Source organism: Pezoporus flaviventris, unplaced genomic scaffold (assembly GCF_033815535.1).
Source record: "Pezoporus flaviventris isolate CSIRO_AGI_PZ_B2104156 unplaced genomic scaffold, CSIRO_AGI_Pfla_v1 ptg000045l, whole genome shotgun sequence".
Classification (NCBI taxonomy): Eukaryota; Metazoa; Chordata; class Aves; order Psittaciformes; family Psittacidae; genus Pezoporus; species Pezoporus flaviventris.
In genome coordinates, this window is record NW_026892593.1 from 9,072,789 (window position 1) to 9,093,454 (window position 20,666).

The 20,666-nt window shown below is 39.2% G+C and overlaps 1 protein-coding gene across 2 annotated transcripts in view; it reads right to left on the bottom strand.

Moving 5' to 3' along the window:
* RELN (reelin) overlaps positions 1-20,666 on the bottom strand; it is a 282,830-nt gene that overhangs the window by 160,204 nt on the left and 101,960 nt on the right. For both annotated transcript variants that reach the window (XM_061467364.1, XM_061467363.1), the window contains exons 4-6: positions 11,210-11,280; positions 2,476-2,508; positions 465-543 (exon numbers count right to left, since the gene is read on the bottom strand). In XM_061467364.1, coding sequence (XP_061323348.1) covers positions 465-543; positions 2,476-2,508; positions 11,210-11,280 — 183 coding nt within the window. The remainder of the gene's footprint in view (positions 1-464; positions 544-2,475; positions 2,509-11,209; positions 11,281-20,666) is intronic.

Below are 20,666 nucleotides of genomic sequence, written 5' to 3' on the forward strand. Positions count from 1 at the left end.
CAGTTTATAAGGAGTTTCTGCTATAGTACCTTCACCAGAAATATGTACTACATGAACATGAAATAAAAAAGAAAAATAAAATAATTGGAAAAAACAAAGTTTAATTACTGAAATTCATCACCATCTCCATCAAAAGCTATGATTTTAAGAAATCAGAATCTTCATACAAAAACTTTTACTGAGCTCAGGTCTACTCCTTTCTCTGTTTGGATTAATTCAAAATCTGAAGTCAATGAGAATTTGTCACTCACTTCAATGCGCTTAAAATTTCTCAGTCACTCATTAATCAATTAATTAATAAACTAAGATATTTAGGTCCCAATGGAGCAAAACCACACATAAACTTACACTAATGTGAGCTGTGATATCTAGGAATTAACATAATACAAGTACTTCTGTGTAATAACTAAAATGCCTTAATTTACTCAAATGTATATAAAGGAAAGCAGAAGTCTGAAACTCACCACATGGCAGGATTCAGTTCTTGCTGATGGTAAGAGTCAAAGTCATCTCGTAGGATAATGCTGTCACTGTGCATTTCAGCTACGAAGAAAAGAAAGCACTATATGAAAAAAATATCCAGTGTAATCATAGAATCATAGAATCATTAGGGTTGGAAAGGACCTTGAGATCACCTAGTTCCAACCCCCCTGCCATCATCCAGTGTTTATAGGTGTTGCCTTACTTACAGCTTTAGTAAAGCCTTTTAAAAAGAGGAAATCATGTTTTAAGCTATGCTAGTAACAAAAGCAGGGGTTTTCAGTTACAGGGTTTTTTTTCTTACTCTGGATCGTAGTATCACATAAAATTAAGAAGTGTCCCAATCTATCACCAAAGTGTGATGGCTATGAAGAGATGCAGCCATCATCTTGAGACTGATGTGTTTATCTGGGTATAGCATGACCAATAGATATATTCATGATACACAATAGAATCACATTTCTTATTCTATTCTTTATAGCGACACAGGATAGAAACATCTGATACCAAGTGTTTAAAGTAAAGAACTTTTGCTCTAAATTGTTTGCTCTTTTGAACATTCAAAAAAACATCCCTCCAAAGCCAGATTTTGGAAACACTGGCACAAGGCAAGATGAGATGTCCTAGTGAGTGTACTGCATTTCTAATAGTCAGGGGACTCATTCTGATAAGTCATAAGCAAAAATCTATAATCTCATTGGAATTTATCTGCTGCCATAAATGGAGCTGGCAGTAAGGGTTAGCTTGTTTCAGGAATATAAACTGAATTATAGAATAATACAATCATAGAATAGTTTGGATTGTAAGGAACCTTCAAAGGTCATCTAGTCTAACTACCTATAATGAGCAGGGACATCTTCAACTAGATCAGGTTGCTCAGAACCACATCCAGCCTGGCCTTGAATGTCCCAGTCTGCAAGATCTGGACTCCAATTTTTCCCCTAGATTTACTGTACCATTTACATATAATGACCAAAAAAAATAAAGAACCCCAAATGCCAAAACTCTGGAACTTGTATTAGTATTAAACAGGCCCTTCTCCACCAATACTTTTGTTAAATGAATGAAGTAACTGTCACTTGCTATTCAGACTGAGCAATGATGCCAGAATCTGTCCTGGACTAATCAAATTGAAATACATGGGTTGGTGAGTGCAGGGCCGGAGCTCTGCTGCATGCTCTGTGTCCTACTGGGAGAGCATGAGAAGCAGTGCCCTCAGAGCTACACTGAGACAAAACCTTCCTCCCAGATTCCTAGCACTGGTGTGACAGCACTGTCCTACACTGGGGGTTGCAGGTCACAGAATCAAAGAATGGGTTGGGTTGGAAGGGACCTTAAGATTATACAGTTCCAACTCCCTGTCACGGACAAGGACACCTTCCACTAGACCAGCTTGTCAGAGCCCCATCCAACTTGACCTTGAACACTGCCAGGGATGGGGCAGCCACAGCTTCTCTGGGCAACCTCTGCCAGCACCTCACCACCCTCATAGGGAAGAACTTCTGCCTAATATCTCATCTCAGTCTCCTCTCTGGCAGTTGAAAGCCATCCCCCCTTGTCCTGTCACTACAGGCCCTTGCAAAAAGTCCCTCTCCAGACTTCTTGTAGGCGCCTTTAGGTACTGGAGGACTGATATAAGGTCTCCCCAGAGCCTTCTCTTCTTCTCCTCTTTTCTCTGAAAAATCCCAACTCACTCCCAGTCTTCACTGAAGAGGTGCTCCAGCCCTCTAGTCCTCATGCAAACAGATGCTCTAATACACAGCTAGGACGAAAAGCTCTGCAATGCGATGTACTTGCACTGCAAGGGCTCAAAGGCAATAAATAAACAGTAATAAAAATAATAGTGAGAAAAACAACTAATCAGAATTAGACATAAATCAATTCACTTTATATGAGCTTCATTTTTATTTGAATTCCCTAGAGCTAGTTTCATATGACCTTAAAGATTGTTTATTATAAGAAAGTTAGTTATTCTGAGAATGACAAATCACATACCTAGGTGAGGATGTAAGGGAGCTTCTGTCGGGGCTGTGGAGAACAAAGACACACAATGCATGAATATCTTGCATGATCAGGGCTTAACTGTAGCATTAAAATTTGATTTAGCACAAAAAAAAAAATTGCACAGTACATGTTGTCTTAAGTAAACCATACCAAGAGTTTAATTATTAAAAATATGATATACATCAAAAGTTATAAAAATATAACAGGAAAGAAAAATACATACTCTAATTAAAATTAGCATCAGTAATAAGTGAAAGACAGAAATGGTTGTATGGCAAGGTAAGAAAGATCACTTCTATTCTAGGATTATGAGATATTCTAAATAATTTGGATTAAGAATCAGTAATTCAGTGATTGACAAAGAGAGTAGGAATTAGGCTGAACAAAAGAAATAGCAAGGTAAACATGCCACACTTTGACCATTCATACTGCACTGGACAACATTTTACTAGCTATATTGTTGGGAGAAAAAAATCCTAATACTACTAGGACAACAAGTAACAGATTGATCCCACAAATCACTGAATCAAACACTTATTTTAAAGCACATTTTTACATGCATTGATGAGTCAATTCCCCAATAGGTCTTTGTCTTCTAGAAAACAGTAGAATATTGTAATGACACACTGGATGGGGGGCATGGGGTTAAATGACAAAACTTTATTAAGTAGCCTTCTTCTAACACTTTGCAACAGGAGTTCCGGTGAAATATAAGATAAACGTGAGGAAGTCTAGAAGGTGACTATGCAGTGTGCTAGATACTCCTTGGTAGCTACTACACCTATTGCTTTGCCCAATCTTAAATTCAAAGTAAATTATACTTCTTTCATGGAGGTAAAAAGGGTGCATGTAAGTAAACTTCAGGGAAGCAGCTACCTCTTTTGCCTCTCAGCACCTCACCCATGCAGCTGTATTTCTAGTTGTATTTTGTTCTTTGGTAAATAGAACAATAAAAAAAGATCGTTTTGAAGTCAGAATTCTTTTGAAGATTCTGTGTTTCTTGTTGGGCACTGACTTAAACTGTATCAGTACCCCTGATTTTTTCAGCATATTTGCAAAAAAAGTTACTGAAGTACTGCAATTTCCGTCGTAACATCTGACAGATTAAAAATAGATTAAAAATACACATAAAAATGAATGCAGCAGTCTGTGTAGAGCCCTCACACATAGCCATCTGAATGGGATGTCTAACAAAAATCTCATGAATTTTTTTTTTCTCTTCCTGCTTTCTCCTTAAACCCTGGGTTTGCATGGAGGTGTGACACTGTAATGAAACTGCAACCTTTCACGGGGAAGTTGGTGATTAAGAAGACTGAGCAAGAAACAACGTAGGTATCTGTAGACCAGAAAAGGATGGTAAGCAGTCTGGATTTAGCTCAGACAGAAACCTTTAACTTACTTACAACTTGGAAGACCAACAGGTTTTACTCCATCCATTCACCATATATATATATACACACACATATACGCATATAGACAACACTGAAAACAATCACAGAACCACTGAAATCTTTACTGCAGCAAAGAGCAAAGGCATTCTCAAGAGTCTGATGCTGAATAGAAATCGCAGACATGCAGATGTGAAATATTTTCCTCTTTATGTGGCTCACTTGCTCCATTTTTTTTTATACAAGAAAATTATCTATAGAGGCATGTATAAATTTCTCTGGAAAACTTCTGAATACTACTTGCACAGAAGAAATGTATTATTTCCCAGTCTGAGCAATGAAAGCTGTTCTGGATTTTGCCTGTAGGAAAAGAAGTACATTAAGGCATAGGATTTGAGATATTCTGGATGTTGTAAGAGGTTAAGCTTAAAATAAGACTGCTGTCTCTGATGCTCTCTATTACCCCTTTTTATTAGTTCAGATCATCACAAAGGGATGATCCATTGTGAATACAGGTGTGACTGAGAGCCACTCTGCTAGCGCCCATCTGTGAGGGGGATGGTCATGTCAGGCCACCTCATGGGCAGACTCATTACTTGACCAAGCAGATTTCATTTGCCTTTGAAAATAACTCAACTGAAAGAGTCCTTCCTCTCTTAACAAGAGCAGTTTAGACCTCAGAAAATGAAAGACTAGATTGTCATTTAACCCGGGTTTCTTGGCATCACTCTTTGGAAGAGGCTTTCCGTCGAAGGTGGTCCAGCCCCGGATACACACAGTCACTAGTGATATTTTCTGAAGTTATTATTCAAAATTTTAGCATTCAGCCAAAAGACACGTGTATAGCACAAACTTGGAACATTTACATTCGCTAACCCCTTTGACTTCTGCATTTTTAAAAATATAACTAATTCTTTATGTGATTAAAGAATAAAAATTTTGATGTGAGAATTTTTCCTAAAACAGCCCTTCAGTTATATACACAGTATGTCACAAAAAACCCTGCTTATCAAAGGACTGAAATGAAGGAAATTTTGAATACACATACTAGTGCTACTGATCACTCATTTAAAATAACTAAAGATGAAATTAAGCAGACACTTCCTATTGGATAAAATGATGTTCTTATAAACAAAGACTTTCTGTTGAGGAGCAGTTATGTTTCCCAGATCTTTACAGGATCTGAGAAGCTCAAACCAGTTTTGCCTCAGGTATTCTTTCATCTGATTTGTAATTCAAATTCCAGAGCTGAATACGACAAAAGGCTGTGAAGGTACCATTTAATGAGTGATAAATCTAGACTTTAATCTCACTATAATTCCTGTTTTACATTTATATTTTATTGCAAAAGAGAGTGTATTGATCTTCAAGTGGTGCAGTTAAGGTCCCCAGAATAACAGAAATTCAAAACATCACACAAAACCAATTGTAGTAAATATTTTCAGATCTGCCTTTTTTATCAATTTATAGAATGACTTATTTTAAAACAATATGGATTGTAAAGCAGGCCTAAAGCAGCATGGCTGAAGTCAAATGGAGTTTCCTTGCATAACATGACAAAGCTAAAAAACTGATGTGATGCAGAGCAGCTATACAGTGCAAAGATACAAAATGTTCACAATTTAAAAGTAATCATACAACACTTCAGACTGAGAGGGGAAAGAAAGGTCATCTTAGTTCATTTTTGAAACCATGATTCATTGTCTTAAATGTTTCTTAGGCACACAGTTGGGTGGTTGTAAATTGAAAATCAATATTTGTGTGGCTCCAAAATGCATCTTAGCTTGAATAATAATTGTGTACTTTTTTTAAAAGAAGTAAATTAATTTATTATTTGATTTTTAACTAGCACCCTAAGTTTATACAGAGCTTTACAAGAGACAAATTGTGCTAAGCAAAGAATGGAAACGGGGCTCAACAGAGTTCACAAACTGAGAGGCATGAGCAAATACAATATGAGAAAAAGTAAGGAAAAGCATGATGCTTGCCTTGTAAGACAAGGCTATCCCTTGTACGCAATACTTTGTGTATTGTGTACACAAAGTACACAATACAAAGTGATTCAGAGAGAGAAAGGCAACAGTCAAACTGGAAGCGTGAGAATTCTGAGGAAAGTAATGGGGAATTCAAAAGTCAATGGGGTCATTGTGGGGCTCTGTGTCAATGGGATGAGGGAGAATGAGGCATCCTTTGGAGTAAAAGGTTAAAATTTTCTGTGGATGAAGTAAGGCTACTGAAAGGTTAAGCCAACAGAAAAATATGTCCTGTTTTGGCTAAACTGGAAGGGAGGGAAGTATGAGAGAAGTGGGAAGGAAATGTCATCTTCAAGTAGAGGACCTGGAATATAAGAAGGGAACAAAGATTTGGTGATGGTTCTGATGTCAGTGGAAAAATACGAACCAAACTCATTGAACACCGTAATGGTTAACTGTTAAGCAAAACGAGCCTCCATTCAGATAAAAAGAGCTAGCATAATGCAAATGAAACACATGTTCCAGCAACATCAATTTGTACTACTGACATCCATAGATCTGTGGGTAAAGCGTGTGTACAGGGTTAGATAGGGAATACAGCATAAGAAAATACTCTTAAAACACACTAGAAAACTCTTTTTTTTTTTTCCCCTCTGAACCCTGAACTATTTTTTAATGTAAAGGAAAAGTGAATTACAGGAACACAAATGCTTAAATGCTCCCAGACAAACACTCTGCTTAGGGTTCAAAAGCCAGCAGCCATTAGCTGCTGCTCATCAATGCATCACAAACGAGATGTGGAGAGAGGTATATTCTACTCTGCAGACTATGAAAAAGTCTAATCTCCTTGTCATTAGCAGTCAGATGAAGATGAAAAGGAAAATTAATGCTTTTATTTAGACTCCTGCAAATACTTTCTCTCTACTGGTAAACAAAGTTGCTATTGAATGATAGAGGCTGAACATTCCCCTAGAAAGAGTCAATGTGTTGCCTGAAGGCTGCATTATTCTCACTGACATATAAGCCAAGGAACAATAAGTCAGCTCTACACTCCAGTCTGTTCTGTAAAATACTGCTCTGGTCAAGCCTGAGAGCTTGCAGTCTGTTTTGCATTTTTTTTTTCAGAGCATTATTAAATTTTACAAGGTACAAAACACACCTAAAGGGGCTTCTACAAACATTCAGGCAAAAGCCATCAAATAAAAGAGAGTGTCGGCCAGTTCTCAGGATTTACTTTCATATGGAGACATCTGTCAGAGTGTAGAGTGGTTTCTTAACAAAGGAATCCCAATCCTATAATTTGTGGCATTGAGTATGAAATTGTATGAAATTCTGGGAACCATGCTGAAAGGAGTGATTTTGCACTAGGAGGGAACAACATCCTTCATCTTTTCCATCTCTTAGGTTTTACCGTTCTGAGATTCTTCTCTAGTCAGTCAGAACTAACTTACACATTCACAAATCTCCCAGTATGGTCCTTATCCCAAAGAACAGTGCTATATGGTCCGAAGTTACATAGAGGACTGGGGCAATGGTCTCCTTGATCCTTTAGCACCTTGCTTGGTTCTGTAAAGGCAGGCAGGGTTGTGTGACATGAAAGTACTCATACCTGCAACACAAGCTGTTCCTCGCAGCAGGATTTCTGTGTTCATACAAACCTAAACTCTCTTCAGTTCCACAAAATAATGCAGCCGGGCCTGATGTTTTGCCAACTCCATTTTAATTATGCTGTTGCTTATTAATGGATGATTTTTGTTCTACTCAAGCCAGAAATAAATATGAATCAATCTTCACAATAACAAGTTTACCTTATTTTTTCATTTATTTTGCTATTAGATCAACAAGTTAAAGATATTGTTAATTAAAGCTATTGTTAATGACAAGAATATCATCAGTCATTAATATCCTTATTTGCCCTTAGAAGTTTTTATAAGACATCTACCTTTTCTGTCATTGCTTATATAATTTTCTTGCCTATTTGTGCTGGATGAACCCTTTTTCTGATCATTTTTATGTCTCCTTTCTTCCTATCCAGTAAAATCCTTATAAACTTTAAAGCATACAACAATTCTCAAAGATCTCTCTAGCTTCCTAAAATATTCAATATATGTGATGAACACACAGCCTTCTAAGCAATTATTTTACTTTCTTTGGTGTCTTTCCCTATGGCATCACTTCTTACATTATATATAGGGCTGCTTGTTTGAAATTGTCATTCCTTAACACTACCCTTTATCATACTCCAATTCTCTTCAAAATAAGAACTACACTTCCTTTTCACTGCACAAATGCCATTAACTGTATTAGCATTTACTAATGCACATCTGAGGGTGGACAGGCACAGTGAACATGGTTTCTGAGATTCCATGCTACTGTCGTGTCATCACGTATATCCTTTGTAGTAGTTATTATGAAGTCTGATATCATCTCCAGTGAACACACTTATTAAAAAGATGTCCTGTAATAAATCTAGGAAGTTGCTGTGTGGTTTTCTTTTCTTTACTTAATACGTCATATCATTCACTGCAACATTTCAGTATGATAATGTTTAGGGCCAGAAACAGACCATAAAACGTCATTTATGTCAATCTACCTTGCTGGTCTGCATATATCTTAATATGATATTTGCATCTAAATCACTAAATCTTTCTGAAAGAATCTTTTGTTTACATTAAACTGTGATTGTCTTCACGCAAAAAAAAAAGAACTGAGGTTTGCTTCAAAAAGAAGCATATTGTATTTCAATTGGAAAATTAATCCTTATAGTGTAAGAGTTATAATACTGGTTAGGTGGATTAACACAATGCATGCTGTCTGCTGAAGAAGTAAGAATAAAAAGGCAGAGGAGAGCCTGGTGCTGGAATGGATGGGAGGAAGGGCAACGGGCAAGAGGATGGTTGACTCTGTGAGTCAAGAAAGCTGTGGCTGAGGTAGGAAAGGTGAGGGAAAAAATGGATCAAGAGAACCTCTGAGAAGCTTGAACATCATTATTGCAGGGAAATCTGATGACTGATTACATGGCTGTCATACAGTGTCAGCTGCTCAAGTACCTCTGTGTGATCCTTGACCGAGTCAAACCTGACGTTTGCAAAGTTACCACAATGGCACCACACACTTTGGAGAAGATAAATCCAGGAAGTTTCTGAAGTGGCTGTGCATGAAGCGAAGAGAATTGCTGGAAAAATCATGGAAAACATGAAAGTTGTGAGAATGCAGAAGACTACGACAAGGTGCAGAAGATAGAGACCCTTTCAGGCAAGTTGTGCAGGACGTGGCTACCCATGGCTGGGTGGGAGGAGGAAGCACAGGGACTGTCACAGCTGAGCAGCCAGTGAAGGCCCAGGGATGGCACATCTCAGCATTTTCTATTCGATACACAAAAGTGACATACAAATCCCATTTCTCCTTGTTCACGGAGTCCCTGTGAACGTGGGGACAGGACACAGAGCATAACATTGTTCTAACCAACATAAGTATTGCTAAAGTGTTGGTCTGAGGTTAGGTTATGCTCCAAAATTGGAAAAGCAGAGAAGGGTGAAAGAATTACAATTTCTGCTGTCAGCTCTCCTGTTAAAACTCCCGGTACAGCAAGTCTGAAGAAAAGATGGTCAAGCCTGCATGGATGGATTTCTACTCACTAGTCTCTGCTTATCAAGGTATTTTCTTCTAGCTTTTCCTAAATTCTTCTTGACTATGATGCTAATTCTGACACTGACAGACATAAATTTCCTTTCCAGCTTGCTTGCACGTGCCTTTCATTGTGCTGGTCACTGCCAGCTCTCTGGCTCTCTGTCATTCTGCCACCACTGTGTTTTCTACTTCCTTCTCTTTTTCTTACCTGTTCTGGCCACCACACACTGCCTTTGGCTGTGGTGCACTCACTATCCAGATCTGCTTTGGAGGATTTCATCTGCTTATGAGGCTTTTCATAATTTTATGCTGATAACTCTACATATTATTTTTTCCACTCTTGTCTTGCGTCCATCCAGCAAGTACCCTGTGTGAGGTATCCTCACCATCCTCCTTAGCACATCCCAAACTGTGATCCTGCTAGCGCTTCTGTTCCCAAATCCCCTCATACTAGACACCGGAACACTACTTTTTCACATTATGAGGCTACAATTCATCTCCTATTCTTAACACCAAATGCATTTTGGTGATTTCTCCACCTTTTTTCCTTCCACACAGTAAAAATACCAATACACACCTGGCCCAATCACTTTCCATTCAGATCATCACTCATTTCTGATTTCAAGCACCTGTGTTACTTTCTTCTAATTCATTCAAATATAACTAACTTCCCAGCTTGCTAACTAACATCCTCAGTCACCTCTCTGAATCCCTCTTCTTACTTCTTACAATACTGAAAACTCAAATGCTGAAATTGAAAATCAAAATATTTTTCCCTCATTACTATTCATACTTTATATGAATAACTCAATATATGTTTCTGGAATAATGGTCAACAGCCTCCTATTACAAAAGCCATTGTATAGATCATAGGAAAAAAAAACGCTATGGACCTAATTGCCTGAAAATATAGTTTTTTTGTGATTGTCTCTTATTTGTTAATATGACAACATGTTTCTGATTTTGAAATATTTATTTTATACCAGTTGGCCCATGTTCTACTGTCTCTTTTTATACGGAAATATCACCGGAATTTTGTGGAAAAAACATTGATCAGCACAGAAATGCCTTTCTCTCTTGTACAAAAAATGATGGATACCTTCTCTACTTCCCACTGCTTTGAAGCAGGTTCAAAGCAGTGTACTGTTTGTAAATAACAGGACATTCATTTTTAGGTTATTTATGAAAAGGGTATCTATGAAAAGCTGTGCAAGCAATTATATCTTTAAAGTTTGTGTAAGTCAAACATTTTGTTTAGCTTTAAAAATGATCAAATGCTCTAGGTGATGGGCAAAAATTTGATGGTCTACTTTCACAAAATGGAAAGGCAGGTTCTTCACAAAGGTTCACACAAAAGCGTGAGCTGGATGGTAAGCAGAGCTTTTGCTCCAGGCATGTTGCATATTTTGCTTCCAGCTAATACAGTGAGAGTTCAAATTCAGCTTGTGGTTTTGACAAAAAGGCAAATGTTGGTTGTTGCAAGCTGATTTCAGGTAAGTCTATAACGCAATAGGATTCACTTTAACTTTTGTAGATTCCTTAGTGTTTAGCAGAGAGGACAGAGAGGTTTCCCAGATAACTAATGGGAAGTATGAAGCCTGTGAATCAGTTTTAAGAATGAAAGATCCTGATACTGTTTTCTGTGAAATAAATTTCATGATGAGTAACACTGATGTGCAGGTACAATGCAAAACCGCATTTGTCGGATATTTTTAATATGATGGTGGCTCTTACCTCCCTGTTCACACAGCTGTTGTGCTAAGGCATCCTTGAATATTACTTGGCCCCTATGAGTAGCTGTAGCCCTGTGAACATAAAAAAGACAGCAATAAATAATGTAGTATTTATTTATATATGCATATCTATATGCATGACTAATCAAATCGGAAGTCCCAGTCTGTTTTCTTCAGTGTTTTTCTTTCTCCACCCTTTTAAATTCATAAAATAACTTGTAGGGATTGTTTCTGTATAGCAAAAGAAAAGCTTCTAAAACCAAATGGCTAAGTTGGTAATAAAAAGCAGTGGCACAGGCTTCACAGCAGTGAAGAACATCAGTAAAAGTAAGCGCATTGCAAAGCTAAGCACATCACTCTGCCTGGGAGAGCGTACCTGCCTCAGTGCAGGGCAGAAGAAATGTTTGCAGAGCTGCTGCCCTGTGACATTAACAGTCACACAACCCAGTAGGCAATAGCAATGGCAGTACTGTTATATGCTACTGGTAGAAATGCACAGCTTGAACGGGTGTCCAGGAATCCTCTGTGGAAACAAAGGGAGAGACAAGTAAGCTCCCTGCCCCAGGCCTCTGTCAAACATCTCCAAGAAAAAAGAACCCGTGCAACATTTCTTGGTATGCTGCGCTGGGGTTTACTGCAAATTAAGTTGTTGTTTCTTTTATTTCCCTCATTGTTCAGACAAGCTAAAGCGGATCTTTACACTGCCTGTCCTCTAACCATTCACTTTCTGAACAATCTACTGTTTTCTTGGTCTCCTCTGGTCTCAATCTGTTTCTGTCTTTGTGAAAGTGATATGCCTATAGCTGCACATAGTTTCCATACTTGAGGTCTCACCAGTTTTGTCTGAAGAATGATTATTTCTCATTAATGACCTGTAGCTAAAAGAACAGCTACTGTACCATGCAGAAAGATTTGTCATTTTGTTTTCTCATAATCAGCTAGAAATACAATGCAGTTTGATTTGTTTTTCTCTTACAGAGCTGTCATGCTACCAGTGCTAGTCATTCTTTATTTCTAATTGCTCATTTCTTCCCTCTTTTCTAAGTGTAGTACTTCAAAACTTCAGTTTTGTCTCAGAGATTTCAAAACCTTTCAGTATTTGCAGTGTTCCTTTGAAGTCTGATTTTTTGCAGCCAAAGTTCTTCAAAAATCTGCCTAGACTCGCACACACTTTTCACATGTGATTTTTATCCTTTCTCCAAATCAGTAATGAAAATAATTAGCATTAATGGGCTCAAGATAGATCCATATGAACTCCTTGAAAGAGCCTCTCAGTTTAACAGTAAGACACTGAAAACTACTTTATGACTGTGGCTTTCCAGTGAGCTGCTTTAATGGAGCATGCCTCACTTGCTTAGGAAAACGTCAGAAAGGACCACAAAGGAACGATCCGAAAGTCAAAATACGTAATTCTTCTCTTGGCTACTAGTCCACTTACACTCACAGAAGAATAACAGAAGTAACACATCTAGTATTAAATTTTTCATACATAGTGGATCCTCAATGCAAAACCCATCTGCAAATGGTCAGAGTACAAACAGGACTAAATGAAAACTTCCCTGAAATCCACTTTACTTCCTGCTCATTTAGAAAAGCTCCACACCAATGTGTGTGTTGAGAAATGCAAATCTGTGGCTAGCTGATGCTCCTAGGCCTTTTAGGGCACTCCCTCTCCTTGCGGAAGGGAGCTGTGCTGCTTTTCCCTCCTGCTTGGACTTCCAGAAGCTAAATCTGCATGAAGCTAGAGCCTTGCCTCACCTGTTAGCTACAGTGTTTTGGCCACAATCCTGAGATCACCTTACCAGTGTGAGGTGTTTGTAGTCCTTACCACATGCACCATGGAAACTATTTTAGGATTTCCAACACTTACATAAAATACAGCAAAACATCATGCCATAGTTTTTCATCAGTATTTCTTCATCTGCTGTCTGACCAGTGACCATACTGAGTACAGAATGAAACAAAAACATCATCCCAGTACATAAAGGCAAGAAAGCTGAGTCTGTAAGTCTCATGAACGTTGCTAAATTTGCTAAATCTTTATTGTGATAAATATGCAAGAACCCATGATCACTACATATGTTTCTGCAAATTTCCTCATGAAGCACATGCAGATGAATTGAGTCAGAGTGGGACCAAACAATCTCCAAAGCCAAACTAGTGCCCAGGCTTCTTTAAAAGGATGAGATACTGTGATTTCCTCTAGCAGGTGAGAGTGGTAGGGCATCTCACAGCCAGCTGTGGGTCCAACACAGCACCAACAGACATGTTTTGCAAATGTGTTTCACAGCAGGAATTTCATGTTTTGAGCAAAACCCTAGCTCAACAGTGCTACTGGGCACATACATGAAAATGCCATGTTTAAGGAACAAAAGGTATTTTGTGTATTTCTATCCCTTCCCCAGTCTGACAGGGTAGAAGAGAGGGCTTTTCACAGACAATGAGAAAGAAAACTTATATTGTCAGTGGTCTGGGACTTCAGAGACGCTGTTTATGCAAAAGCCCAGGATACAGTTCGGGATGTGCACAACAGAGATGGCAACCACAAAATTCCTTTATGAGGCAGACAGGAGCAAACTCTCAAAACACGGACCACATGCAGAGAGGAGCTCGAGTATGTGTCTGAATGCAACAAATACCAAATAACACCAATAATACCAAACTCTGTACTGTTTACTGGATCTCTGCATGCGTGTGAGAAAGAGAGGATGTGGGCAGAGAGCCATCAGCCAGTTGAATGATCTGCATCTTTCTCTGTCTATCATCCCTGGTTTGATAATGCAAAGTAGGAGCCAATTATTGCTGCTCCATAGCAGGAACAATCTGCCCCCCTGGGACAACAGTGCCGTGCAGTGAGGGCACTGCTGCTTCCTACAGCATATGCTCATGTTAGCATTGGTTTTGCAGTGGGCATATGTATGAGTTCTGCACCAGCCGGAGAGATATTAAGGGTATCACAACTGTCAGTTTACCAGTATTACCTGCTTGTTTTTCTATGCATTTAAGCTTTACTAATGGAGCAAATGACAACAATGCAGTGCAATCATGCATGACCTAAGCTACTTTTAGAAAGAAGTGCAAAATATAACTTTTCTATATTGAACTTTCTTTGCTGGCAATGTTCCTTTCTGACAGGTGAGATTCATGGAACCAGATCATGAATCTGGATTTTTCTCTTCTAAAAATACGTAACAGATCCAAAACCATCCCTATATTCACACTTAAGTCTAAAACCTACATAATATTTATTGTAATTGTAATAAAAAGAAATACTTACAATGCCTGAATAAGATTACTAAAGAGAGAAAATTATTCAACTTTTAATTATGGGGTTGTATTTACATAGATATCAAGTAACTTATTTTTATGATGTTTATCAAGTTTCTATACTGTCCTTAATGTAGTTAAATACTTCTTAGATGAAGGCTAGCTACTAACTATTAATTGTTGTTACTCCAGACTAGTCTATAGTCTCACTCTGATTACAGAGTACACTATTTACGTACTTTATTTATTTCCAGCTAAAGGACAAGTGACTCATCAAATCTAACTGATCCGTCAGCCAAAGGGTAATGCAAATGCTTTGCATGTCCTCAGTGGTATTCTTCACTACAAATGAATCTTTCCAAAGGGATGAGAAATAAAAGGAAAATGGGAGGCAATGGGAACATCCTGACATGGTGAGAGCTTAGAAAGAAAAACAACTTAGAGGTAATAAGGCTTCTTTTAATATTAACTTCACACTTCCATTAGCCTAGATGTATTTCTCTGCTTGAGGCTATGCAAGAGAGAAAGGGGAAATTGTGGTTCTAAAAGTAGCAAGAGGAGATAAACTGCTGACAGAAGAAGAAAGAGGTCTGAACACAGGAAGACTACATCAGGTGTCAAAGCTTACTGTCAGTTCAAGGCATTACTAACCCTATGCTTCAATTACAGCAATTCTGTAAAGAATGTTCCCTCCTCAACTGCAACTATTCAAGTTGAAATCAGGTTCCAATAAAGACTTTTATATTGTCTGTCACTGAAAAGGAAAAAAGAAATATGACTTGCTGATTCTCTACTTAACTATACATAGTCCACATCACCTGTGAAATAGGACTTGAAGTGCCACCCTGCTCAAGTGCCAACAAGCTTAAAACCACTTTATTTGAGTACGGTATTGCCAGCTCCTCTGAACATAGCCTAAGTAATTCCAATTTGTCCCCTGTGCAATGGCACAAACCGTTCCAGGTAATATGGGAGAAAGAAATCCAATGACACTTGTATACGTTCGTGAACCTGTAGATAGAGAGGCGCACTACCAGCCTCCTGTTGATTAGATGCAGCATGCTGAGCTGTGTGTCCAGGAGCAGAGTGCCTGTCCCAGGCCCTCCCCTGAAGCTGTCACCACTTGCTTGTGCCCTGAGGTTAGCACACCCAGCACTTGCTCTGCCCTTACAGGGGTGCTTGGCATCTGTGCCTTTCGCTGGCACGGGAAGGCACTATGACAAATACATTTATGGGGGGTCTGGGAAAAAAAAATAAATCAGAGTTCCTACAGTACAACACCTCATATCATGACACCCCGGAAAGGTTTTCAATAGGACCTATTAAAAAGAGGTTAAATTTTTACCTGCACTAGCAGAGCTTAACCCTATGCCTGCTGCTAGCAGCTGCACTATAGGACATGGTTGGTTTCTGGGCTGCGAGCACACACTGAAGCCGGCTCATGTTAAGTTTCTCATTGACCAAGACCCCCAAGTCCTTCTCCGCAGGGCTGCTCTGGATCTCTTCTCTGCCCAACCTATAGCTGTGCCTGGGATTGCTCTGTCGCAGGTGCAGGACCTTGCACTTGGCATCAGTCCACCTCACAAGCGTGTCAAGGTCCCTCTGGATGGCATTCCTTCCCTCCAGCATATCAACCAAACCACACAGCTTGGTGTCATCGGCAAACTTGCTGAGGGCGCACTCAATCCCACTGTCCATGTCAGTGACAAAGATGTTGAACAAGACCGGTCCCAACACCGACACCTGAGGGACAGCACTTGTTACCAGTTCTTCACTTGGACATTGGGCTGTTGATCGCAACTCTCTGCGTGTGGCCATTCAGCCAATTCTTTATCCATTGAGTGGTCCATCATCAAATTGACATTTCTTCAGTTTAGAGACAAAGATATTGCGCAGGACAGTGTTGAACGCTTTGCACAAGTCCAGGTAGACAATGTCAATCTTTTTGCCCCTACCCATCAGTTCTGTAGGCCCATCATAGAAGGCCACCAAGTTGGTCAGGCCTATCAACTGCCTTTACCTGAGAACACACTGCCATTAACAAAACATGCATCAAAACATTGATATGACTGTCAGAAAGTCTCACTGGATAAAACACACTATATGCAGAGATGGGCTATTTTTCCCTCCCGCACTCTACCTACACACTATGGATAGCTAATTGTAACTCTTTTCATGTTACTAGACACAACCTGCACCCAGCTAGTCTTGCAGAAATTTTACGTCATTCCATGTACCCTATGCAAAACATGCATTTTTAAAACCTACAACTTCAGCCACACTTGAGCATCTTTTAAAACGTGTAGTGGTCCGTGCACACTCCTGTGTGTTACCCTGATGTGTACATTTTTGACTGTATATGTATGTGGTCTAGCACACACAAGACAGTTGTAAGACATAAGGTGGGTTTGGCTGTTGCTCTTCGGCATTAAAAAGAAAGTTTATATGCTTGAGAGACAATATGATAATTTGGGGTAAATACAAGGAAAGGAACACTGCAGTTAAATGAAAGAGATTTAATGTACTGCATGGAATGGATTCAAGGCTACAGCACTTGAAGCAGAAGGGTGCACAGGCAGCTTCGGCCCCTACATTTCACAATTTATAAGAACATTATTTTGTAGTCCTAAAAACCACTAAACTTTTATTTGGTTGCAAGGTGTGAATACAAAAAAGGGATATAACAGAACAGTATATATGTATTATGAGAGAATAAAAAAGTAAGAATTATCATTTTAAACTGTACATAAACATTTTCATCCTCCTTTCCTTTGTACCTCAGAGAATAAAATTATGGTTTTTTTTTAATTCTATCTAGTTTTATGTGACTGGAATGATTAGAGCTTCTTGCTGACTGAAAGCAGATTAGGACAATACTTTCTTCTCAGCTACAGGAAATCCAACATTTTCATTAGTATTTTGCATTGTGTGATTATAAAGGAAAGCAAATTCTATTTTTTCTACTTTTCAAATAAAAGGTTATTGCAGTGGCATCTGCCAAGCAGTCAGCTCATATAAATAATAAAACAAGCATCTATTGTCTCTCTACTGACACAGTGCCAACAAATACGTCCCTGTTTCCCACCTTTTTTAGTGTCTGGGAGAGAATGTCCTTGTCTCAGGTTTTGCAATATACTGTACTTTATTATCTAATGAAACACTGATTGTATGGATTTTAGTTTTTTAATGCATTGCATATTTATAACTGTTTGAAACCTATATTTAACCCTAAGCACGGAATATATTACATCTTTTGGTACAAAAAGTACTGGTTTTCCCAAATTTTACTTATTTAGTCTTCTAAGGCCACTATTCAATCAAGATAGCATTCAATCACCTAAATTATCCTTCAAGAACAAAAAGCCCTGTGTCTTTTCCTGCATCACAAGAGGAAACGTTAAAGTTACTGTGGGTTGTATAGTACTTGACATATCTAAAGGAACACAGAGGTAGTAAGTAAATGGACATGTAGAACATAGTTATTTCCTATATGCTTCTATGATGAGTGTTATTCTTTTCTTAACAACATGTACTAATTAACAGTGCTAATTTACAGGTGAGTTCAGAAGAGGCCACCAAGATGTCTGGGGCTGGAGAATCTGTGCTGTCAGGAGAGGCTGAGGCACCAGGGCTCGTTCAGCCTGAAGAAGAGATGACTGGGGGGACCTGACATCAGTCAGCTAAGGAAGGTTGTGCAGTTCCTCTCCACTGCTGCTGTATCCAACTGGATTAAAGCCCTGAGCAACCTGGTCTGACCCTATTTGGAGCTGGATAGTGGTCTAGAGACCTCCTGAGATCCCTTCCAGTTTGCATTATATTCCACACCCATGATTCTAAGGTTTTGGATGTCAGGTAAAAGCAAAGAAATAAAATCAAGGTTTGATTCTAATCAGATTAATCAAAACTTATTTTGAGAACTGCTTTTCATAATATAAAAGAATTAAACAGTCCATTATGTCGAGCACTTTGTGTAGATACCTGTGATACTGACGCTCCCTATCCACGAGTTTATGGTTGTGTATCTCAGAATATCCACCAGAAGTGCCAAGGATTCTGCATGATTCCAGAAGCTCAAGAGTTTGAAAGCAGTTGATGCTCTGGGGTTTTCTGGTGTGATGTATTTTTTTACATGAAAAGTGATAAGAAATAACATATTCAGCTAATACAGTGAAAAGTTTAAAACACTTAAGATCTAGAAGCATAAGAGATCCTATGATGAAAACAATGTTGGTTTTAAGAGATTCTAAATAATGGAAAAAAAGGATTTTAAGGCTACCTTTTCAGTTCATTGCTCTCACGTCATCTGTATTGCTATCCATTTCCCAGTTAAAGTTTGAGCAGCCTGCTCTAACCTGCTTTAGCTGTTCCCAAAGGATGTTGCTAACAGCTGTGGATGAGCTGGATCACATGAGAATCTGGAACCTCATTCCCTGTATTTGCTGTACAACCCACACAGAGAAATCCTCAAATAGCCAAATTAACCCAATTTCTTTAAAAAACCTCATTTCAATATTAATTACATTGATGCAACTCGTGCATCCATAATATACAAAATCAGCTTACAATGGAAGGATAAAATCTGCCTCTTTATTCTAAAGCTAAAAAATGTTCCATCAAAAATCAAAGTGTCCACAGGCTGCTCTCCAGAGCATGTGGGGCAGGTTTCCCTTCCCAAGGCTTCACCGAACACTGAAGTATTACACTCCTTGTCTAATGCTTCTTTGCACTCTCCCCACAGTCCTAGAAGTTTTTAGAGGAGTGAAAAATTAATGAAATATGTTAACCTTTCACAGACTGATCAAAATCAAACTAGGAAGAGCCTATTACTGTTGGTATTGAAGACCTGTTATTCTCTCCTTATTCTCATTTACCTCCTGCTTGCTGGGAATATGGTGAACCCCTTGAAAAAAAATGCAGGGTCACTAATCATACAAAGACAGTTATTTCTCCTGCATGGTTTTTAATTTTCAGCCAGATTTATGTGTTGGAAGAAAACATATATCCCTGAAGACCATACCAGCATAGAACTAGAAACAGGCAGGTGAAATACTGCCTTAGGAGAATAATTAATTCCATCAGCCACTGAAAAAATGACAAACTTGTTAAGTGCCACAGAACCCAAGCCAAAACAAGCAGGTGGAATGACATCAGGTACATGGCATAAACTGGAGAGACTATGATGAAGGGGCCTGGCATCAATAGCAGGAGCTGGATGTACTGGCGAAGGATAGGAGGCTATTCCTGGACCCTGGAGGCATTGTAGGTGAGTGTGAGACATGGTGTGAGGGCATCTGTGGGAGTACTGCAATGTGGGTGCTACGGGGACTTACTGGCCCAAAACTGGGCTTCATGGATCCTGCCGCTCATGGCATGCTTATGCATTTCTTCAGAGATGTTTCAGAGATGCCCATTTGAGTAATGTCTTAAGGTTTGGATTAAGACACACTCAGAGACCTGAATTACCTAAATAATTTCTAACCTCTCCCACCTCAGACGGAGAGATCAAATACAAACAGATTTAAAAGAGAATCATAGAATGGTTTGGGTTGGAAAGGACTTTAAAATCATTCAGTTCCAACACCCCTGCCATGGGCAGGGACACCTCACACTAAACCATGCCACCCAAGGCTTCATCCAACCTGGTGTTGAGCCCTGCCAGGGATGGAGCATTTACCACTTCTTCGGGCAACCTGTTCCAGTGCCTCACCACCCTTACAGTAAAGAATTTCTTCTTTATATCTAACCTGAACTTCCCCTGTTTAAGTTTTACCCCATTACCCCTTGTCCTATCACTACAGTCCCTAATGATGAGTCCCTCCCCAGCATCCCTATAGGCCCTCTTCAGATACTGGAAGGCTGCTAGGAGGTCTCCACGCAACCTTCTCTTCCCCAGGCTGAACAGCCCCAACTTTCTCAGCCTGTCTTCATACGGGAGGTGCTCCAGTCCCCTGATCATCCTCGTGGCCCTCCTCTGGACTTGTTCCAATAGCTCCCCCATGTCCTTTTTATGTTGAGGACACCAGAACTGTGCACAATACTCCAACTGGAGTCTCATGAGAGCAGAGTACAGGGGCAGTAACAACCAGTTCTCAGTGTCTTTCCACAGTAGGTCCTGTTCTCCAGCCCTCCTTTCCAATCCAGCAACTTCCAGGAGCTGTTAAGGCTGAACAAAGCCCTAGTGATCACCTTGC